At 42.8% G+C, this 25,455-nt stretch overlaps 1 protein-coding gene across 1 annotated transcript; it reads right to left on the bottom strand.

The window, feature by feature from the left end:
• Positions 1-280: 280 nt before the first annotated feature.
• Positions 281-25,321, bottom strand: LOC115174094 (transmembrane protein 170B-like). The gene is made up of 3 exons (XM_029732769.1): positions 25,270-25,321; positions 3,540-3,710; positions 281-411 (listed from the first exon to the last, which is right to left on the bottom strand). The coding sequence occupies exons 2-3, from the start codon at positions 3,706-3,708 to the stop codon at positions 281-283; spliced, it is 300 nt and encodes a 99-aa protein (XP_029588629.1). The 5' UTR covers positions 3,709-3,710; positions 25,270-25,321.
• Between the last annotated feature and the right edge of the window lie 134 nt (positions 25,322-25,455).

Raw genomic sequence — 25,455 nt, 5'->3', positions numbered from 1 at the left:
TACTATCTCTTCAGCATCCCACCCTAAATGTCTGGAACTGCTGGGAGACCACTGTCTTCAGCTAATTTACTGGGTTTGTTTTCCTCCAAATACAACATAAAGAAAACACCACAGTTCACCCATTGGCTGTGTTGTTATCTGTCGCTGGCGAGTGGAACTGGTAGGATGTGAACCATGGTCTCCCACACGTGCCCAGTCTCTCCCTCCTCTCCTGTGTGTGTGTGTGTGTCTATCTATCCATCCGTCAGTGAGTCTCCGTCTGTGTGGAAGGGTCATCTCTTCAGAGAGTGGCCAGTATGCGTGAGAAGGAGATGAGGGCAGAGAGGGTGGTCTGGCCCACTCCAAACACCAGGGCCTGGAGAGGGGCCATGTCCTTCCCTGCCACCCTGTACACCCCCGCCACCGCTGCACCTGGGAAAGAGACACACCCACATACAGATTGTCATTAATATGACTATTACCACACATATCCTAACATACACCAGCCAGTCAAACCTTGTCGTCTGCACCCCAGATTGTTCAATAGCATTTCAGTACTGTTAAAAGCGCAAAGAAAAATGAATGACAGAAAGAGAAAAATAACTCCTTATTCTCAACCTGTCCTCATATCCTTACAGCTCCCTACTGGAATCTAAAGTGTCTTTAGACTCTCCCACATGGACAGTTTTAGTAGAAGCATTAAAAGACTGTCCTTTGTAAGCTGACCATATATATATATTTTAATTTATCCTTTTTTTAACTAGGCAAGTCAGTTAAGAACAAATTCTTATTTACAATGACTGCCTAGGAACAGTGGGTTAACTGCCTTGTTCAGGGGTAGAATGACAGATTTTTACCTTGTCATCTCAGGGTTTCGATCTAGCAACCTTTCAGTTACTAGTCCAATGCTCTAACCACTAGGCTACCTGCTGTATTAATATGTGGCTCCACGCAGCCAGTTGGGGCATGAGTGAGTGTCTGCACACATACTGTGTTTACTCACCCCTGGATGTGGCACCCTATTTCCTACATACTGTAGAGCCCTACTTCCTACATACTGTAGAGCCCTACTTCCTACATACTGTAGAGCCCTACGTCCTACATACTGTAGAGCCCTACGTCCTACATACTGTAGAGCCCTACGTCCTACATACTGTAGAGCCCTACGTCCTACATACTGTAGAGCCCTACTTCCTACATACTGTAGAGCCCTACGTCCTACATACTGTAGAGCCCTACTTCCTACATACTGTAGAGACCTACTTCCTACATACTGTACTGCCCTACTTCCTACATACTGTAGAGCCCTACTTCCTACATACTGTAGAGCCCTACTTCCTACATACTGTAGAGCCCTACTTCCTACATACTGTAGAGCCCTACTTCCTACATACTGCAGAGCCCTACTTCCTACATGCTGTAGAGCCCTACGTCCTACATACTGTAGAGCCCTACTTCCTACATACTGTAGAGCCCTACGTCCTACATACTGTAGAGCCCTACTTCCTACATACTGTAGAGCCCTACGTCCTACATACTGTAGAGCCCTACTTCCTACATACTGTAGAGCCCTACGTCCTACATACTGTAGAGCCCTACGTCCTACATACTGTAGAGCCCTACGTCCTACATACTGTAGAGAACTACTTCCTACATACTGTAGAGCCCTACGTCCTACATACTGTAGAGCTCTACTTCCTACATACTGTAGAGCCCTACGTCCTACATACTGTAGAGCCCTACTTCCTACATACTGTAGAGCCCTACGTCCTACATACTGTAGAGCCCTACTTCCTACATACTGTAGAGCCCTACGTCCTACATACTGTAGAGCCCTATTTCCTACATACTGTAGAGCCCTACTTCCTACATGCTGTAGAGCCCTACGTCCTACATACTGTAGAGCCCTACGTCCTACATACTGTAGAGAACTACTTCCTACATACTGTAGAGCCCTACGTCCTACATACTGTAGAGCCCTATTTCCTACATACTGTAGAGCCCTACTTCCTACATACTGTAGAGCCCTATTTCCTACATACTGTAGAGCCCTATTTCCTACATGCTGTAGAGCCCTACTTCCTATGTCGCCTGGTGAAGAAGTAGTGCACTATGTAGGGAATAGGGTACCATTTAGGACGCAGTCTCTCGCTCTCTCCATACAAGTTAGTCCTGCCTCTCTCTCACTATACGTCATTAGGACCATCGCCATGGAAACGGTCAGAACTGAAGAGGGTCTCAAAAGTCCAACTGTCTTGAGTTCAATAAAAATATATATATGTTTTAGCTCAAGACCTTTAGATACAAATCTTATTTTGAGTCAAGAACAAACAATGATGTCAAGACAAAGGACACTGGAAGAGATTAGCTTATAAAATGTCTGAAAGTTGTTGATGTCTGACTGTTGCCGGTCGACCACTAAATAACCTCACCTTCTATCACTCTTGGCAGAGGGTTGCTGCTGCTACACGGTGCTTGCTTTAAAGCTGTTTTAAGAGTACCCACAACGCACAGTCAATAGTTTGCTCTCTCCGCGAGCTTCCATATGAATAATAAAGTGGTCTGTTCTATTTTTGGCTTGGCTTGCCTCTGTGATTGAGTGTTTCATCCTGGTCTGTCATCAGGAGCTCCTGTCCTAGTCCACGTAGCTCACAAACAGCGCCCCAAATGGCACCCTATTACCTACACATGTAGGATCTTAATTTGATCACCCTGTTGCAGGATAACTGTCCTGAATTGTTTTTACCTGTAGTGTATTTGAGGTTTTAAAAAAGGTTTCTGAAGTTTGTCAGTTCCACATTGCAATTTCAGACTTGATTTTCCCTTATGAAAAAATGCATCAGCCTTACAAAAATGTCCATTAATTATAATCCACATAATCATTTCCTGTTGCTGCAGGATTATTTTCCTGCTGTAGCAAACTGGGTCAAAATAAGATCTAACATCTGTATTTAGCGCACTGCTTTGACCAGAGCCCTATGGCCCCGGACAAATGTAGTGCACTAGGTAGGGAATAGGGTGCCATTTAGGACACATTCATAGACTAAGGTCGATTTACACATACAGAAGCAGTACTATGTACCACTCTTCAGACTGAAAGATGATATTTGGGCTAAAGATGTCCTCTCTACACATGCGCAACAATTAGATAGAAAGCCAGACAGACGGAGAGATATGCAGATCGATAGACAGAAAGAGGGCAGGAGCCAGACAGACCTATCGACAGACAACACACAGAATGGGTGGTGACAGAGAGGCAAAACGCAGACAGACAGATAGGAAGAAGGCAGCCGACAGACAGACAGACAGACAGACAGACAGACAGACAGACAGACAGACAGACAGACAGACAGACAGACAGACAGACAGACAGACAGACAGACAGACAGACAGACAGACAGACAGACAGACAGACAGACAGACAGACAGACAGACAGACAGACAGACAGACAGACAGACAGACAGACAGACAGACAGACAGACAGACAGACAGAGGGGGGTGGCATACATAAGCAGGGACAGACAGACACACACACACTCAACATCTTCCAATGACTCACTGGTGATGACCCCTCCAGCCAGGGAGGCCAGGAAACCCAGACTGACCAGGACCAAGGTGATGAGGCGACCCATCTTGTGGCGCTGCAACATGACCAACATGAGCAGGCCCATCGCCCCGTGGACCAAGAGAGAGGAGAACAGACACCACAGGAACACCCAGTACCACATCTCTGAGAGAGAGGGGGAGGAAAGACAGAGATTAGTGGTTAGACACAGCTCTGTACATGGGCGGCAGGTAGCCTAGTGGTTAGAGTGTTGGACTGGTAACCGAAAGGTTGCAAGATCGAATTCCTGAGCTGACAAGGTAAAAATCTGTTGTTCTGCCCCTAAACAAGGCAGTTAACACACTGTTCCTAGGCTGTCATTGAAAATAAGAATTTGTTCTTAACTGACTTGCCTAGTTAAAAGCAATGGAAATAACACAGACCAGTTGTTAGTTAGACAGCTCTGTAGGCATACCATAACATAGTCTCTGAATGGAAAAAGGGCAGAGTGGTTAGAAAAGATGAGCTGACATATTTGAACTATTAACTCTTGTAAGGTGTTAGAGTGCATGGCCTTCACGTACTCTAAATATCAGACAGAGGATGTGGTTTAAGACACCTCTCTGAACAAACAACCACAGGAAGCAGTTCTGGGTCAAACCTCGGCAGGTGTATTACTATATTACTATATCTGAGAGACAGAGAGCAGCAGCTGCACACACCGCGTGCCTGGGCTCATGAGAAGGCAGTCAAGCATGCTAATACAATGTAAAAATACAAAATTACATTCAAAAAAATTTATTTAATGTATGATTGTAAGGCAACAAGTTGCAATAGGATTGTGAGTTTGTTTGCTCAACAAAAATGTGTGTGTGAAAATGTTGTTGAGCAAATTCACAACAAAAAGTTTCTGTGAAAATGTTGAGAAAACTCACAGTCCAACTGTAGCAGGTTGTCTTTGTACGTTGAATCAATATCTTTATTTTTTTTGTGTGTGTGTGTGTGTGTGTGTGTGTGTGTCTGTGTGTGTGTGTGTGTGTGTAGACACCATGAAATAAAACAGGCTGCATTTCAAAAAAATTCTACCATTTCATATCCAGTTGCCATTCTGAAGGTTTACGAAGGGGATTAAATCCATTCAGTGAAGGACTTAAAAGCACTTAAATAAGCATTTAAATTCACTGTTCTATCAAATTTGGAGAAATTACTACAAAAACATTACAAAAATGTCTGCACTCACTTCTGTAAGTCGCTCTGGATATATCACAAAAATGTAAATACCAAACATTCTCCTGCTGTGTCCCACCTGTAGAACTAGTTGTTCTACATTATCCCAACGGAAACACCAACCTGGAACACATGCATGGTACATACTGGACAAGTATCCCTTTTCACAAAGAGCTCCTCCAAAAATATTGGACATTCCAAAACTATGATGAACTGATTTCTCTCTATGTTCTAACATAGGAATTCCAACACATATCTGTCATTCCTAGTACATGACCAAGGTAGCACCTGCCATAGTAATCGCTGTGAAAGAAAACATAGATAGTCTATGGATAAACAGGGAAGAACACCCAATCTTATGATGTCCCAGAGAGAGGCTTGAGAGCCCAGCAGAGAGTCCGATTCTCATTCTCTCCCTCCCCTCATCCCTTGCCGTATTCCTTTTTTCCTGGCTCCTGGAGACAAGCTGTGCCTTCTGGCCACATCACATTCACTCAGCCATCAAGTGGCCAGCTTGGCTCCGCTGACACAGAGGCAAAGTGGATTGGACGTAAGATTGGACAGGATGTTTGGGGTGTTGGGAAGAGAATGTAATCTGCCTTGTCACAATTTTTTAAGTCACTCCCCCCCCAAAAATATTTTGAGGTAGGGGGTAGTTTTACCCCAAGTTACCCTACAATTGACCCGTGTTACATTTATCCCTACTCTCCCCTATGCACTCAGAGCAGTAACCATGCCGATGCTAAAATGGGGCCGTTCGCACATATTTAGGAGTTGAGAAATATATCAAGTAGGATCGTAAAAACTGGGATCCCCTCTTTTTTAACCGCTGTTTTCCCTGTGACTGCTTGTCAGAATGCTTCACACATATTTTACCTTTATTTAACTAGGCAAGTCAGTTAAGAACAAATTGTTATTTACAATGACGGCCTACCCCGGCCAAACCCGGACGACGCTGGGCCAATTGTGCGCCGCCCTATGGGACTCACAATCACAGCCAGATGTGATACAGCCTGGATTTGAACCAGGGACTGCAGTGACACCTCTGGCACTGAGATGAAGTGTCACTCGGGATCTAAGTAAATAGATCAACAATGTGACTATGGGGTTGTGTAATTTTTCTATTCACTATTCGCTTTGTTTGCAGAGGAAAAGTAAACGTGGACTGTTCTACATCTTCAAACTGCACCTCTGCAAAAATATTACAGTTAAGAACGTTGTGCCAGTAATTGAAAGGTCGCTGGCTTGAACCCTCGAGCCAACTAGGTAAAAAATGTGTCGATATTCCTTCGAATAAGGTACTTAACCCTAATTGCTCCTGTAAGTCGCTTGTCTGCTAAATGTCTAAAGTGTAAATTGCAATACATGTGCCAATGACCTGAATGTGCTGTCAACATTAACCATGTTATCTTTAGCATATCCATTTAACCTTGTTCCACAACCGTCTTCCTCTGATATCGATCCAGCTGCCAGCTGTCATGCTGGGCAGAGAGAGAGATGTGACATAGGGACCTTTGTGCTGCCTGGCTTCTCTGGTCTCAACAGAACACACAGCCAGCTTAGTCAGCTCATACTGGTGAGACGAGACACAATACAGCCCCTATCTATGTCAGGGTAGGTCAGAGACAGGACGGGAAACTGTAGGGAGAGGGAGAGTGATGTAGAGAGAGAGAGAGAGAGAGAGAGAGAGAGAGAAAGAGAGAGAGAGACAGAGAGAGAGAGAGAGAGAGAGAGAGAGAGACAGAGAGACAGAGAAACACAGAGAACCAGAAAACCTGAGCTTACGCCTTCACTATGGTGAATCACTAAAACAATACAGAAATACACTAAGAATAAGAAGGAACAGTATGACAGAAAACAGAAAACAATGTGATTGAAGAATCCATAGAATCAAATGACTTCTGAGAAAATTGGAACACACTGAACAAACAACAACATGAAGAGCTATATATCCAAAATGGAGATGTATGGATAAACCTCTTCTCTAACCTTTTGGCCATATAACAAAGAACCAAGTGCTAAAACATATACATTCTCATTTACTAAACTTAGCATCAGCTATTAAAGACTACCAGAACCCACTGGATTCTCCAATTACATTGAATGAACTACAGGACCAAATACAAACCCTCCAACCCAAAAAGGCATGTGGTGTTGATGGTATACTAAATTAAATGATGAAATATATAGACCACAAATTCAAATTGTCTATTCTTAAACTCTTTAACATTATCCTTAGCTCTAGCATCTTCTCTAATATTTTGAACCAAGGTCTGATCACCCCAATCCACAAAAGTGGAGACAAATTTGATTACTGTGGAATATGCATCAGCAGCAACCGTCTGCAGTATCATCAACAGAGAAAACAGTGTCTTGAGCAAATGTCAAATTGGCTTCTTACCAAAATACCATACGACACACCATATACACACACTGCACACCCTTAGTGAAAAACAAACAAAACAAAAGCAAAGTCCTCTCATGCTTTGTTGATTTCAATAAAGCTTTTGACTCAATTTGGCATGAGGGTCTGCTATACATATTGATGGAAAGTGGTGTTGGGGGGAAAAACATATGACATTATAAAATCAATGTACAAAAAAAACAAGTGTGCAATTAAAATTGGCAATAAACACACACATTTCTTTCCACATGGCCATGGGGTGAGACAGGGATGCAGCTTGAGCCCCACCCTCTTCAACATACATATCAATGAATTGGCGAGGGCACCAGAACAGTCTGACTCACCCTACTAGAATCTGAAGTCAAATGTCTACTGTTTGCTGATGATCTGGTGCTTCTGTCCCCAACCAAGGAGGGCCTACAGCAGCACCTAGATCTTCTGCACAGATTCTGCCAGACCTGGGCCCTGACAGTAAATCTCAGTAAGACAAAAATAATGGTGTTCCAAAAATAGTCCAGTAGCCAAGACAAATAATACAAATGATATCTAGATGCTGTTGTTCTAGAGAACACAACAAATTATAACTAACTTAGCCTAAACCTTAACACCACAGGTAACTTCCACAAGGCTGTGAACGATATGCGAGACGGGTCTTCTACGCCATCAAAAGGAACATAAAACCCAACATCCCCATTAGGAGCAGTTATCGAACCCATTGCCCTCTATGGTTGTGAAGGATGAACCTAGAGAAGAGTCCCCTCAGCCAGCTGGTTCTGGGGCTCTGTTCTCAAACACAAACAGACCCCACAGACCCCTCAGCTACAGAGAGATGAACCTAGAGAAGAGTCCCCTCAGCCAGCTAGTTTTGGGGCTATGTTCACAAACACAAACAGACCCCACAGAGCTTCAGCCAAATTATGAGAAAACAAAAAGATAACTATTTGAAACACAGGAAAGAATCAACCAAAAAACAGAGCAAACTTGCCCTAAACATAGAGTACACATTGGCAGAAAACCTGACTACTGTGACTGACCCAAAATTAAGAAAATCCGTGACTATGTACAAACTCAGTGAGCATAGCCTTGCTATTGAGAGAGGCCCCCATAGGCAGGAGAGAAGAGAGAGAAGATAATCTATATGCACACTGCCCACAAAATGAGGTGGAAACTGAGCAACACTTCCTAACCTCCTGCCAAATTTATGACCACAAATTTATGACCACAAATTTATGACCACAAACATCTCCCTTATCTGGTAGGCGAAATACAGCAGTGTGCAATCACAGCAACAATATTTGTGTTCCGTTGCCATAAGAAAAGGGAAACCAGTGGAGCACAAATAACATTGTAAATACAACGTATATTTATCTGTTTAAACTTTTGTGAGTGTAATGTTTCATGAGAAAGGTAGAGAGCTGTAGAGAGAGGTAGAGAGAGAGAGAGAGAGATGGATTGAGAGGAGTGGGGCCAGACTGAATTGGCAGGCCAGCATAGGAAGACAGGGACAGGATACTGTAAAGAGAGGGAGTGATGTAGAGAGAGAAACAGAGAGAGACAGAGAGCCAGAGAGAGAGAGAGGCAGAATCAGAGAGGCAGAGAGAGAGAGAAAGAGAGAGAGAAAGAGACGGGAGAGGCAGAGAGAGAGACAGCGAGACAGAGAGAGGCAGAGAGAGAGAGAGAGTAAGAGACAGAGAGGCAGAGAAAGACAGAGAGGTAGAGAGAGGAGCAGAAAGAGAGAGAGAGAGACAGGTAGGGAGAAAGATAGAGAGACGCCGAAAGAGAGAGAGATGGAAGGAAGGATAGAGAGGAGAGAGAAGGGCCATACTGGGCCCAGAGCGTCACGCCACCGCCAGCCAACTCCGTTAGGATTCCACACAGTCCACCTGATGGCGCTAGCTGAGCATCTGCTGGCCAACCACACACCGCTGCTCTGTCACGCCACTGGGACACAGCTCCGCAGCACCACTCTCTGCATGGGAATGTGTGTGTGTGTGTGTGTGTGTGGCTATGAGGGGTTGTCGAGGAGTCAAGGTTGTCTGTAGTAGTACAAGTGCTGTGTCATCTTCAGGCATGCAACCCCCCCCCCATGTCAGCAGAATGTAGGATTATTAATGTGTGTTACACCACTAATCCCCTACCAGGGACCTGTGGGCTGCTGTCAGCAGCTTTTACAACATACGGTGGGTCCCGGCTGGCCTTGCATGCCAACACAAGCATTAAAGAGGAAGGGGAACACTTTATTTTTAAGGGTCAATAATAAACCGTTTATAAGGCATTTATAAACCGTTTGCTCACCATGTATTAAACATGACTCCCACATGTGTAATGTTAGTAAGCTAGTTATTCAGACATGTATATTTACTATCTTAAACATCCTGTGTTGTGTGTTGCTTCTATCACCAGGTACTGCTGGAATGTCTACCAATGGCATGTCCATCTTGTCGTGGCAAATTACACGGGTCACCGGTCACTCAAGACACTTAGAAAGTATAAATAGCACTCACTTTTGATTAGGGACCGCAAAAACACTTTACTAATGATTAGTATATGGTTTATTCATGTGGGAGTAATTATGAATGAATAAATGGTAAACACACACTTTATAAAATGCTTAATAAATGGTTTATTATGGATCCGTGTTACAGTGAAAGGCATTATGTTCCCATTCCACTTATAAGCGGTGAAAATGTTTGGCCCATGGAGCCTTGATTACAAAAGGCACAGCCAGCCAAGGCAGCTGTAGCTGTATGGGGGCCCAGAGGGACCGATGGGACCGAGCTAAACGGGATAGAGGAGAACAGAGGGAGAGGGCCACAGGGGAGCTGGGATCACCCACTGCTATAGTCCTATCTCCTGTTGTGTGGGGGAGAGAGGAGGAGAGAGATGAATCCTGGAGTAATACTACAACTGCTACAGGCTAGTCAGATATGAAAGACTGTGCTGTATGAGAGTTTAGTAGAGATTGACTGCCCGGGGGGGGGGGGGGGGGGGGGGGGGCATTTACCCTCCACAGCTTTATGGCGGTCATAAAATACTCTGCTTCTGGGCTCTGTAGTATTCAGATTGGAATGTGACTGTGGAACACAGAGAGACACTTGGTCAAACTCTGACATCAAAAGGTTGAATAATTGAACAGTATTTCTGTATTCCAAACAGTTGGAGTGAACCGTGGACACTTAAGGAACAGTCATGACGAGTTTGTTTCATTTGGTGATCTCATGAAGGACAGGAGACAACACATTACTTTTTCTTTATTTGTATACACTTCTCAATGATGGGGTTTGATGGTGATGATGGGCATCGAAATGTTGTATAAAATAAATGTTAAGTATAAGAATAGTTTTGGAAAGATAATGTGATGTTAGCATTCTAAATTAGAATAGTTTTGGAAAGATAATGTGATGTTAGCATTCTAAATTAGAATAGTTTTGGAAAGATAATGTGATGTTAGCATTCTAAATTAGAATAGTTTTGGAAAGATAATGTGATGTTAGCATTCTAAATTAGAATAGTTTTGGAAAGATATTGTGATGTTAGCATTCTAAATTAGAATAGTTTTGGAAAGATAATGTGATGTTAGCATTCTAAATTAGAATAGTTTTGGAAAGATAATGTGATGTTAGCATTCTAAATTAGAATAGTTTTGGAAAGATAATGTGATGTTAGCATTCTAAATTAGAATAGTTTTGGAAAGATAATGTGATGTTAGCATTCTAAATTAGAATAGTTTTGGAAAGATAATGTGATGTTAGGATTCTAAATTAGAATAGTTTTGGAAAGATAATGTGATGTTAGGATTCTAAATTAGAATAGTTTTGGAAAGATAATGTGATGTTAGCATTCTAAATTAGAATAGTTTTGGAAAGATAATGTGATGTTAGCATTCTAAATTAGAATAGTTTTGGAAAGATAATGTGATGTTAGCATTCTAAATTAGAATAGTTTTGGAAAGATAATGTGATGTTAGCATTCTAAATTAGAATAGTTTTGGAAAGATAATGTGATGTTAGCATTCTAAATTAGAATAGTTTTGGAAAGATAATGTGATGTTAGCATTCTAAATTAGAATAGTTTTGGAAAGATAATGTGATGTTAGCATTCTAAATTAGAATAGTTTTGGAAAGATAATGTGATGTTAGCATTCTAAATTAGAATAGTTTTGGAAAGATAATGTGATGTTAGCATTCTAAATTAGAATAGTTTTAGAAAGATAATGTGATGTTAGCATTCTAAATTAGAATAGTTTTGGAAAGATAATGTGATGTTAGCATTCTAAATTAGAATAGTTTTGGAAAGATAATGTGATGTTAGCATTCTAAATTAGAATAGTTTTGGAAAGATAATGTGATGTTAGCATTCTAAATTAGAATAGTTTTGGAAAGATAATGTGATGTTAGCATTCTAAATTAGAATAGTTTTGGAAAGATAATGTGATGTTAGCATTCTAAATTAGAATAGTTTTGGAAAGATAATGTGTTGTTAGTATTCTAAATTAGAATAGTTTTGGAAAGATAATGTGTTGTTAGTATTCTAAATTAGAATATTTTTTTTATAGTAATTTATGCTCAGTCAGTGGCCACGCGCCAGTGAGCACAGACATTATACCCAAACATCATGGAACGCCCCCTTTCCACAGAGTTAATTAAAAGGACTCATGACAAAATGTACATGTAGTCAAGAGAACGCAGGGATGGCTACCACTCTATAGACCAAGAAGACTAAGGTGTGAGCTGGATGTTGCAAAATGGTTTAAACTACAACTCTACTGAAGGACAAGTCCAGAGAACATGGGAATCATCCCCACGCTGAAATGGTTGTGAAATCTACAAACTAAAGACCAATTATTCAGTCTGCAGCTGTTTAAATACTTTAGTCTGGTAAACGCATCCATTCGAATGACCGAATGGTACTCTGATGTATCCATTATAACAAGCTACAACTACGAGACTTTGATCTATGGTGGACAATACCAGAGAGTTTCTGTCAACTAACTATTCAGCAGATGGATCGGCGACCACAGGGAGAAACAACAAAGGCATATATTTTCGAATGAGCGACTGTGCATGTTCAAAGTATTAGAATTTCCATGAGTGTAGTCAACTGTATGTACATGGGTCCACTCTGAGTTTCCCGCTCTTGAACGGTCCCCACCCCTTTCCTTTGTCTACCAAGCTGTCATATCAGTTTTGTCCACTAGGGACTTTCCTTTGTGTCATGTTAGTAACCAATGTATGACCTACTGTGTGTGTGTGTGTGTTTATGTAATTCTGTGATTGATTAGTTAGTTAGTAAATAAATAATTAAGCCAATTTGTATATCGCTGAATCATGATTTATGATTGTAGGGTTCGTGCAGATATCCAAGGGTTTGCGACGTTCAGGAATGAGACTAATGAGGTAATAATACATTAATAGAAGACACTGATGAGGTAACAATACATTAATAGAAGACTGTAAGATATGAAAATATCTCAAGAGTTAATTCGGGAAATAGAGACTCTTTAAACATTGTCCCGTGGTTCCCCGACTTCCTAGTTAATTAAAGTTTACATGATTAGTTTAATCGTGTAAGAATAATTACACATAGAGAATTGATTTGATAATATAACAGTCTTCACATTTAATGATAGTCACATTACAACAAGATGCAGTACTGTCAGAAGCATCAAAGTTGTCAGCACTGTAATAGCATGTAATAACATGTGAACAAGGGAGCAAGCATGATAAAATGAGAACACAAAGGATAACTGAGAACTGACAAACATTCAATGTGCTTTAACGGTGTCATCAATAACCTTGTCAATCAGAGCATATCAATTTGCTGGACGCAGTCTTTTCAACATTTTAAAATGGAAAAAATAGAAGAATGCATGTTTTTGTGCTTTGTTGAGAATAGAGAAGAAAATGGGGAGTGAAATTGCTTGGTAGGACACCGAAGAACACGTCCACAGGAAATCTCATTTGTTAAAGTACTAGAGTCTCTCTGTGGGCGACACTACTAGTATAAGGGAGATGTCTATCATAACATGAGGAGTCTACATTCAGAACCTCTCTAAGCTTCATCATCTTGCTTCTCATCTGACCAGGGATGTGATACTGGGTGTCACTCCTCGGTTCCCTCACTACAGCAACTTCACTTCTGCAATACTTGTGCATGCGAGCCACTTCCCTGCCGAGTCAGCGTGATTAACCATAGATGTGTGGATGCGAGTCACTTCCCTGCCGAGTCAGCGTGATTAACCATAGATGTGTGGATGCGAGCCACTTCCCTGCCGAGTCAGCGTGATTAACCATAGATGTGTGGATGCGAGCCACTTCCCTGCCGAGTCAGCGTGATTAACCATAGATGTGTGGATGCGAGCCACTTCCCTGCCGAGTCAGCGTGATTAACCATAGATGTGTGGATGCGAGCCACTTCCCTGCCGAGTCAGCGTGATTAACCATAGATGTGTGGATGCGAGTCACTTCCCTGCCGAGTCAGTGTGATTAACCATAGATGTGTGGATGCGAGTCACTTCCCTGCCGAGTCAGCGTGATTAACCATAGATGTGTGGATGCGAGCCACTTCCCTGCCGAGTCAGCGTGATTAACCATAGATGTGTGGATGCGAGTCACTTCCCTGCCGAGTCAGCGTGATTAACCATAGATGTGTGGATGCGAGCCACTTCCCTGCCGAGTCAGCGTGATTAACCATAGATGTGTGGATGCGAGTCACTTCCCTGCCGAGTCAGCGTGATTAACCATAGATGTGTGGATGCGAGTCACTTCCCTGCCGAGTCAGCGTGATTAACCATAGATGTGTGGATGCGAGCCACTTCCCTGCCGAGTCAGCGTGATTAACCATAGATGTGTGGATGCGAGTCACTTCCCTGCCGAGTCAGCGTGATTAACCATAGATGTGTGGATGCGAGTCACTTCCCTGCCGAGTCAGTGTGATTAACCATAGATGTGTGGATGCGAGTCACTTCCCTGCCGAGTCAGCGTGATTAACCATAGATGTGTGGATGCGAGTCACTTCCCTGCCGAGTCAGTGTGATTAACCATAGATGTGTGGATGCGAGCCACTTCCCTGCCGAGTCAGCGTGATTAACCATAGATGTGTGGATGCGAGTCACTTCCCTGCCGAGTCAGCGTGATTAACCATAGATGTGTGGATGCGAGTCACTTCCCTGCCGAGTCAGCGTGATTAACCATAGATGTGTGGATGCGAGTCACTTCCCTGCCGAGTCAGCGTGATTAACCATAGATGTGTGGATGCGAGTCACTTCCCTGCCGAGTCAGCGTGATTAACCATAGATGTGTGGATGCGAGCCACTTCCCTGCCGAGTCAGCGTGATTAACCATAGATGTGTGGATGCGAGCCACTTCCCTGCCGAGTCAGTGTGATTAACCATAGATGTGTGGATGCGAGCCACTTCCCTGCCGAGTCAGCGTGATTAACCATAGATGTGTGGATGCGAGTCACTTCCCTGCCGAGTCAGCGTGATTAACCATAGATGTGTGGATGCGAGCCACTTCCCTGCCGAGTCAGCGTGATTAACCATAGATGTGTGGATGCAAGCCACTTCCCTGCCGAGTCAGCGTGATTAACCATAGATGTGTGGATGCGAGCCACTTCCCTGCCGAGTCAGCGTGATTAACCATAGATGTGTGGATGCGAGTCACTTCCCTGTCCAGTCAGTGTGATTAACCATAGATGTGTGGATGCGAGTCACTTCCCTGCCGAGTCAGCGTGATTAACCATAGATGTGTGCATGCGAGCCACTTCCCTGTCCAGTCAGTGTGATTAACCATAGATGTGTGGATGCGAGTCACTTCCCTGTCCAGTCAGTGTGATTAACCATAGATGTGTGGATGCGAGTCACTTCCCTGTCCAGTCAGTGTGATTAACCATAGATGTGTGGATGCGAGTCACTTCCCTGCCGAGTCAGTGTGATTAACCATAGATGTGTGGATGCGAGTCACTTCCCTGTCCAGTCAGTGTGATTAACCATAGATGTGTGGATGCGAGTCACTTCCCTGCCGAGTCAGCGTGATTAACCATAGATGTGTGGATGCGAGTCACTTCCCTGTCCAGTCAGTGTGATTAACCATAGATGTGTGCATGCGAGCCACTTCCCTGCCGAGTCAGTGTGATTAACCATAGATGTGTGGATGCGAGTCACTTCCCTGCCGAGTCAGCGTGATTAACCATAGATGTGTGGATGCGAGTCACTTCCCTGTCCAGTCAGTGTGATTAACCATAGATGTGTGCATGCGAGCCACTTCCCTGCCGAGTCAGCGTGATTAACCATAGATGTGTGCATGCGAGCCACTTCCCTGCCGAGTCAGCGTGATTAACCATAGATGTGTGGATGCGAGTCACTTCCCTGCCGAGTCAGTGTGATTAACCATAGATGTGTGGATGCGAGCCACTTCCCTGCCGAGTCAGCGTGATTAACCATAGATGTGTGGATGCGAGCCACTTCCCTGCCGAGTCAGCGTGATTAACCATAGATGTGTGGATGCGAGTCACTTCCCTGCCGAGTCAGCGTGATTAACCATAGATGTGTGGATGCGAGTCACTTCCCTGCCGAGTCAGTGTGATTAACCATAGATGTGTGGATGCGAGTCACTTCCCTGCCGAGTCAGCGTGATTAACCATAGATGTGTGGATGCGAGTCACTTCCCTGCCGAGTCAGTGTGATTAACCATAGATGTGTGGATGCGAGTCACTTCCCTGCCGAGTCAGCGTGATTAACCATAGATGTGTGGATGCGAGTCACTTCCCTGCCGAGTCAGCGTGATTATGGCCACCTGTGGCATCCTTTCAAAAGCAGTGCAATATAAAGGTAACAGGGAGCCATGAGATGCAGGCCAGGTCTTGTTTTTACTTCCTGTTCCTCAGCAGGAAGTCTGCCTGGGCTTGCTCTCGTAAATCTCCATGGCAGCCATGATGCCTATATATGTCCATCTTCCTCTTTGCACGGCAAAAAAATGAATTTCAGTCACGAGAGATCTTGAGAGATCTTATTTTGACGTTGTACTGTGTGTTGTTCCACTGCCCCGTTCATTCTTAGGTTAGGCCTATTGTAATCTCTCAACATTTAGGCATTTGAAATCAAATCAAATTTTATTAGTCACATGCGCTGAATACAACAGGTATAGACCTTACAGAGAAATGCTTATTTACAAGCCCCTAACCGACAGTGCAGTTTCAAAAAATACAGATAAGAAAAAGAGATAAAAGTAACAAGTAATTAAAGAGGAGCAGTAAAAAATAACAATATATACAGGGGGGTTCCGGTATAGAGTCAATGTGCAGGGGCACCGGTTAGTTGAGGTAGTATGTACATGTAGGTAGAGTTATTAAAGTGACTATGCACAGATGACAACAGAGAGTGGCAGTGGTGTGGAGAGGGAAGGACAATGCAAATAGTCTGGGTAGCCATTTGACTAGATGTTCAGGAGTCTTATGGCTTGGGGGTAGAAGCTGTTTAGAAGCCTCTTGGATCTAGACTTGGTGCTCCAGTACCGCTTGCCGTGCCGTAGCAGAGAGAACAGTCTATGACTAGGGTGGCTGGAGTCTTTGAACATTTTCAGGGCCTTCCTCTGACACCGCCTGGTATAGAGGTCCTGGATGGCAGGAAGCTTGGCCCTAGTGATGTAATGGGCCATTCGCACTACCCTCTGTAGTAGAGGTCGTGTTTTCATAACAATCGGTAATCGGCCTTTTTGAACGCCGATTATGGACGATTACATTGTGGTGCTTGTTCATTTACCATCGAATCACAGCCTACTTCAACTTCGCCAAATGGGTGATGATTTAACAAAAGCGCATTGCCTTTCTTAAAATCAATACACAGAAGTATATTTCTTTACAGCTGCATATTTAGTTAAAAGAAATTCATGTTAGCAGGCAATATTAACAAGGGAAATCGTGTCACTTCTCTTGCGTTTAGTGCAAGCAGAGTCAGGGTATATGCAACAGTTTGGGCCACCTGGCTCGTTGCAAACTGTGAACTAATTTGCCAGAATTTTACATAATTATGACTTAACATTGAAGGTTGTGCAATGTAACAGCAATATTTAGGTTGCCACCCATTCGATAAAATACGGAACGGTTCAGTATTTCACTGAAAGAATAAACGTTTTGTTTTCGAAATACTAGTTTCCGGATTTGACCTTATTAATGGCCAAAGGCTCGTATTTCTGTGTTTATTATATTATAGTTAAGTCTATGATTTGATATTTGATAGAGCAGTCTGACTGAGCGGTGGTAGGCAGCAGCAGGCTCGTAAACATTCATTCAAACAGCACTTTCCTGCGTTTGCCAGCAGCTCTTAACAATGCTTGAAGCACAGCGCTGTTTATGACTTCAAGCCTATCAATTCCCGAGATTAGGCTGGCAACACTAAAGTGCCTATACATGCAATAGTCAAAGGTATATGAAATAGAAATGGTACAGAGAGAAAAAGTCGACAAAACTTCTTAGCTGGGAATATTGAAGAACTGGGAATATTGAACCACCAGCTTTCATATGTTCTCATGTTCTGAATACTCATCTTCTTTTATTAGAAGAAAAAAACAAAACAAAACACTTATACAAAAACAACGACGAAAAACAGTCCTGTAAGGCTCACAGCTATACACGGAACAACTACCCACAAAACCCATGGAAAAAACACCCCAACTAAATAGGACCTTCAATTAGAGGCAACGAGGAACAGCTGCCTTCAATTGAAGGTCAGCCCAATAAACTAAACATAGAAATATAAGAACTAGAACAAACATAGAAATATATTAACATAGAAATTAACCCAAAAAAACCCGAAACACACAAAACAAACACACCCCTGCCACGTCCTGACCGACTACAATAACAAAATGACCCCTTTCCTGGTCAGGACGTGACAGTTTCACATATTGCACTTTTACTTTCTTCTCCAACTTTGTGTTTTTGCATTATTTAAACCAAATTGAACATGTTTCATGATTTATTTGAGACTAAATAGATTTTATTTATGTATTATATTAAGTTAAAATAAAAGTGTTCATTGTTCATTCAGTATTGTTGTAATTGTCATTATTACAAATATATATATTTTTTTTTTTTAAACGGCCGATTAATCGGTATCTGCTTTTTTTGGTCCTCCAATAATCAGTATCGGCTTTTTTTGGTCCTCCAATAATCAGTATCGGCGTTGAAAAATCATAAATCGGTCGACCTCTACTCTGTAGTGCCTTGCGGTCTGAGGCCGAGCAGTTGCCATACCAGGCAGTGACGCAACCAGTCAGGATGCTCTCGATGGTGCAGCTGTAGAACCTTTTGAGGATCTGAGGACCCATGACAAATCTTTTCAGTCTCCTGAGGGGGATAGGTTTTGTCGTGCCCACTTCATGACTGTCATGGTGTGCTTGGACCATGATAGTTTGTTGGTGATGTGGACACCAAGGAACTTGAAGCTCTCAACCTGCTCCACTGCAGCCCTGTCAATGAGAATGGGGGAGTGCTCAGTCCTCTTTCTCCTGTAGTCCACAATCATCTCCTTTGTCTTGATCACGTTGAGGGAGAGCTTGTCCATCCCCATTCCACCCCCATTGTCCACCCCCATTCCACCCCCATTCAAAATAAATACCCTGAATACAATGACCAAAGCACTAACAAAATGATATCATATTTCATTATGTACAAGCCTCATTTGAGAGAGAGGTAGCGAGGGGGGAGGCAGAAAGAGAGTAAGGGGAGGCAGAGCGAGAGGAGAGAGAGAGACAGAGAGGAGAGAGCGAGAGCGAGAGCGAGAGAGACAGACAGGCAGAAAGGCAGGCTGAAAGGCAGGCAGAAAGGTAGGCAGAAAGGCAGGAAGAAAGGCAGGAAGAAAGGCAGGCTGAAAGGCAGGCTGAAAGGCAGGCAGAAAGGCAGGCAAAGAGAGAGAAGTAGGCCTAATTGTAATGACTACTTATAGCCAGCCGTTTAATCATAATCTGTGACACTGTCACTCAAGTTGTCTCTTCTAGACTGTGTTGCTTCTCAATATCATGACTGTTTTCCGTTCAGAAAAAACTCACAGTAATTTAGAAGTTAACACTGCTGTGCACTGTGCAGAATAGTCAGGATACAACATCTAGGTCTTCATTACCCACATATGGATGAGCCATATCTCTCTAGAACATCCCAGACAGCTACCTACCTACTGGCTCAAATAGCCGAACAATCAGCCTGTTACCAAACCTTTGTAAACTTTGGGGGAAATGGTCTTTGGCCAGAATCAATACTAATAGTAAACAAATTGACAACAGATTTTCAGCTTATAGGGAAGGACATTGAACAAGCACAGCACTTACACAAATGACTGATGATAATAAGAAGATTATGAGGGCTGTTTGGTAGACTTCAGCACAGCTTTTGAAATTATCAATGTTTTCATTTATTTTACTAGGCAAATCAGTTATGAACAAATTCTTATTTTCAATGATGGCTTAGGAACAGTGGGTTAACTGCCTTGTTCAGGGGCAGAACAACAGATTTTTACCATTTACACCCCCTGCTATTTTGTGGATGAAGAGTTCCCTGTCTAACAGAACACAGAGGGTGTTCTTTAATGGAAGCCTCTCCAACATAGTCAAGTTAGAAGCAGGAATTCCCCAGGGCAGCTGTCTAGGCCCCTTACTTTTTCAATCTTAGCTAACGACATGCTTTGAGTAAAGCCAGTGTGTCTATGTATGCGGATGACTCAACACTATACACGTCAGCTACTACAGCAACCAAAATGACTGCAACACTTAACAAAGAGCTGCAGTTAGTTTCAGAATGGGTGGCAAGGAATAAGTTAGTCCTAAATATTTCTAAACTAAAAGCATTGTATTTGGAACAAATCATTCACTAAACCCTAAATCTTGTAATGAATAATGTGAGAATTTAGCAAGTTGAGGTGACTAAACTGCTTGGAGTAACCCTGGATTGTAAACTGTCATGGTCAAAACATATTGATACAACAGTAGCTAAATTGGGGAGAAGTCTGTCCATAATAAAGCGCTGCTCTGCCTTCTTACCAGCACTATCAACAAGGCAGGTCCTACAGGCTCTAGTTGTCGCCCCTAGACTACTGTTCAGTCGTGTGGTCAGGTGCCACAAAGAGGGACTTAGGAAAATTGCAAATGGCTCAGAACAGGGCAGCACGGCTGGCCCTTGGATGTACACAGAAAGCTAACATTAATAATATGCATGTCAATCTCTCATGGCTCAAAGTGGAGGAGAGATTGACTTAATCCCCCTACCTGTTTTTGTAAGAAGTGTTGACAACCTGAATGCACCGAGCTGTCTGTTTAAACTACTAGCACACAGCTCAGACACCCATGCATACCCCACAAGACATACCACCAGAGGTCTCTTCACAGTCCCCAAGTCCAGAACAGACTATGGGAGGCGCACAGTCTACATAGAGCCTTGACTACATGGAACTCTATTCCACATCAAGTAACTCATACAAGCAGTAAAATAAAAAATAATTTAAAAAAGAGAAATATACACCTTATGGAACAGCGGGGACTGTGAAGCAACACAAACATAAGCAGACACATGCATGCACATGTAACAGTGTAGGTTCCGTCCCTCTCTTCGCCCCAACCCGGGCTTGAACCAGGGACCCTTGCACACATCAACAACTGACACCCACCGAAGCATCGTTACCCATCGCGCCACAGAAGCCACGGCCCTTGCAACGCAAGGGGAAACCCTACTTCAAGTCTCAGAGCGAGTGACGTCACTGATTGAAACGCTATTAGCGCACACCACCGCTAACTAACTAGCCATTTCACATCGGTTACACTCACCCCCCCTTTGACCTCCTCCTTTTCCACAGCAACCAATGATCCGGGTCAACAGCATCAATGTAACAGTGTAGATTCCGTCCCTCTCTTCGCCCCAACCCGGGCTCAAACCAGGGACCCTTGCACACATCAACAACTGACACCCACTGAAGCATCGTTACCCATCGCGCCACAAGAGCCACAGCCCTTGCAACGCAAGGGGAAACCCTACTTCAAGTCTCAGAGCGAGTGACGTCACTGATTGAAACGCTATTAGCGCGCACCACCGCTAACTAACTAGCCATTTCACATCGGTTACACACACACACACACAATAACATATGCACTATACACACGTACACATGGATTTTGTGTTGTAGACATGTGGTAGTAGAGTAGGGGCCTGAGGGCAAACACTTAATGTATTGTGAAATTTGTTGTAAATGTATTGTAATGTTTTTAAAATTGTATAACTGCCTTCATTTTGCTGCACCCCAGGAAGAGTAATGGGGATCCATAATACATTTAAATACAAATACAGCCTATTCAAGAGTTGGAGAGGATGTCACTAATTGTAGGTCATAACTCGACCGAACACTTCACAGTGCCAAGTGCATTCACAAACCATTGTCATGACGTTGGCCTCTTTGGGTACAGGGCTATCAGTTGACCCCCTCCCCTTTGTACCATCACCCAACCTACCTTCCCCCCAACCCAGGGTTGTAAAAACTCTTAAGAGGAGAATCTCCTACCCCATGTTTCATAGAGAGACAAAGGAAATTCTTCCAACTCATAGAATTGGAGAACCGAGCGACATGTGTGTTCTGGAGAAGATATGGAAGATTGGTGAAGACTCCAGCAACGAACTGGTCCGCTTGGTACAATTTTGTGATACTCAGAAGAGACAATATAGCCATATTACCATAAAACTGTTTATATGATAGCCTCAGCGATGAGACTGAATCCACATGGTTGTATAAAATGTATTAATAAGGATAAAGCTATTTGTAATACATTGAGATGCTATGTACTGATGTTAATGTGATAGAATTGTATTTCTGTAACCAAGTCTAACTCAGTCATAGGCACGCCCCCAGGGACACAGACAGGACCAGGCGTCATTTGACAAGCCTGTTCTATGGGCACTATAAAACACCCCCTGATTTACATTTCTACAGACCAGGCCTCCACTCCATTGTGAGTTTGGCCCATAGGTTTGACCAGCCAAGTACTCTACTGAAAGTGAACAATACCACGTGGTTAACTTTTAGACTATTGATACCGACAGAATAAGAACAAGTCTTTGATATTAATTATTAGTCTGCAGCTAAGTAAATTATATCATTGAACGCGAAGACCAACGAAACAACCATTCGATGACGACATTAATGAATGTCGCTTTGAAAGATCCATTCTAACCGAGAGAGAGACTCTCCATCAGAACTACTCTCCAACAAGAATCAGAACGACACACTGAGCGTAAATATATATTGATTGCAATTGTTCCCGAATGAGTGAGCCTTCAATTGTCAATTGTTAATATTAATGAACTCTGTGTAACTTCTCAGCCGACCGTTTATGACCCATTGTCTAACAGACCAGCCATGCTTGTTAGCCAGTAGGGCACATTCCTCTACCAATCCTTTGTGACGATAATTACTGTTTGTATGTTTTCTGTTAATTACTTAGTGTAGTAAATAAATGATTTTAAGACAATTGATGTATGGATGATTTTAGTAAAGACTGGGTTCGTGCAGATACAACAATTTACGACGTTTTGGAATGAGACTGGACGCAAGGTAAAATACACCATTGAAACTAGAAGATAATCGGCCTATACTATAATAGAATATTATAGTACAGGAAAGTTATATTAGGAAAATTATAGTTTTGTAATCTGAATATTCTCCTTGGTGCCCCGATCTCCTAGGTAATTACAATTAAACGATTAATCAGTTTAGTCGTGTGATAATAATTACAGGGAGCTAATTGATAAACATATCTTCCGTTTAATGGTACCCAAAGACACGACACCATAAATATGAAATAACCGCTATAAAAGATTGTTATTCATTTGATGATTCCAAGCATGGCATCATTTATATGGGAGTGAAATTACATTTATCACACAACTTCTGTTACACATTGCCAGATGTTAATCTGGTGATAGGACTACCATTGACAGATGTTAATCTGGTGATAGGACTACCATTGACAGATGTTAATCTGGTGATAGGTCTACCATTGACAGATGTTAATCTGGTGATAGGACTACCATTGACAGATGTTAATCTGGTGATAGGACTACCATTGACAGATGTTAATCTGGTGATAGGACTACCATTGACAGATGTTAATCTGGTGATAGGTCTACCATTGACAGATGTTAATCTGGTGATAGGACTACCATTGCCAGATGTTAATCTGGTGATAGGACTACCATTGACAGATGTTAATCTGGTGATAGGACTACCATTGACAGATGTTAATCTGGTGATAGGACTACCATTGACAGATGTTAATCTGGTGATAGGACTACCATTGACAGATGTTAATCTGGTGATAGGACTACCATTGCCAGATGTTAATCTGGTGATAGGACTACCATTGACAGATGTTAATCTGGTGATAGGTCTACCATTGCCAGATGTTAATCTGGTGATAGGTCTACCATTGCCAGATGTTAATCTGGTGATAGGACTACCATTGCCAGATGTTAATCTGGTGATAGGACTACCATTGACAGATGTTAATCTGGTGATAGGACTACCATTGACAGATGTTATTCTGGTGATAGGTCTACCATTGCCAGATGTTAATCTGGTGATAGGACTACCATTGACAGATGTTAATCTGGTGATAGGACTACCATTGCCAGATGTTAATCTGGTGATAGGACTACCATTGCCAGATGTTAATCTGGTGATAGGACTACCATTGCCAGATGTTAATCTGGTGATAGGACTACCATTGCCAGATGTTAATCTGGTGATAGGACTACCATTGCCAGATGTTAATCTGGTGATAGGTCTACCATTGACAGATGTTAATCTGGTGATAGGACTACCATTGCCAGATGTTAATCTGGTGATAGGACTACTATTGACAGATGTTAATCTGGTGATAGGTCTACCATTGACAGATGTTAATCTGGTGATAGGACTACCATTGCCAGATGTTAATCTGGTGATAGGACTACTATTGACAGATGTTAATCTGGTGATAGGACTACCATTGACAGATGTTATTCTGGTGATAGGTCTACCATTGCCAGATGTTAATCTGGTGATAGGACTACCATTGACAGATGTTAATCTGGTGATAGGACTACCATTGCCAGATGTTAATCTGGTGATAGGACTACCATTGCCAGATGTTAATCTGGTGATAGGACTACCATTGACAGATGTTAATCTGGTGATAGGACTACCATTGCCAGATGTTAATCTGGTGATAGGACTACCATTGACAGATGTTAATCTGGTGATAGGACTACCATTGACAGATGTTAATCTGGTGATAGGTCTACCATTGACAGATGTTAATCTGGTGATAGGACTACCATTGACAGATGTTAATCTGGTGATAGGACTACCATTGACAGATGTTAATCTGGTGATAGGACTACCATTGACAGATGTTAATCTGGTGATAGGACTACCATTGCCAGATGTTAATCTGGTGATAGGACTACCATTGACAGATGTTAATCTGGTGATAGGTCTACCATTGCCAGATGTTAATCTGGTGATAGGACTACCATTGACAGATGTTAATCTGGTGATAGGACTACCATTGCCAGATGTTAATCTGGTGATAGGACTACCATTGCCAGATGTTAATCTGGTGATAGGACTACCATTGCCAGATGTTAATCTGGTGATAGGACTACCATTGACAGATGTTAATCTGGTGATAGGACTACCATTGACAGATGTTAATCTGGTGATAGGACTACCATTGACAGGCGGATGCATCCTGCAAACCAAGGTTGGCTCCTGGTAGGCTATAAAGTATGGAGACCGACAGACGAAACACCTCTGGTCAGTTACCAGTTCCCGGTAGATATTTCGTGCTTTGTATGCTCTCCCTTTACAAATGGACTCGCACAGCTGTCCATGTCGCCCTGAAGTCCGTAAGCCTACAGTAGGTTAGTAGATATGGGCCAGTACTACATGTCCGTAGCCTACAGTAGGTTAGTAGATATGGGCCAGTACTACATGTGTGTAGCCTACAACACTGGCCAGACCATACACACAACGGTTGAAACGATGCCAAATGCACGACATGGCTGTACACTGTATAGTAATAATGTGACATAGCCTACCTGTGAAATGTTGCAGCGTCGTGCCTTGCACCCAGAGGCTCAGCACTTGCTGCACTGATAAATTGACAGAAAAATCCCTGTTCATGTTTCTGTCGCCGCCGCGGCCGGGGTTCGCACCCCTCTTTGTCAAATGGCTGTACGTGGCTTTTGACGAAGACATCGAGGAGACCGGGGTGGCATGAGCTC

Source organism: Salmo trutta, chromosome 34 (genome assembly GCF_901001165.1).
Source record: "Salmo trutta chromosome 34, fSalTru1.1, whole genome shotgun sequence".
Classification (NCBI taxonomy): domain Eukaryota; kingdom Metazoa; phylum Chordata; class Actinopteri; order Salmoniformes; family Salmonidae; genus Salmo; species Salmo trutta.
Note: the sequence above shows the minus strand (reverse complement) of the source record. Positions and strands in the feature narration are given on the sequence as shown.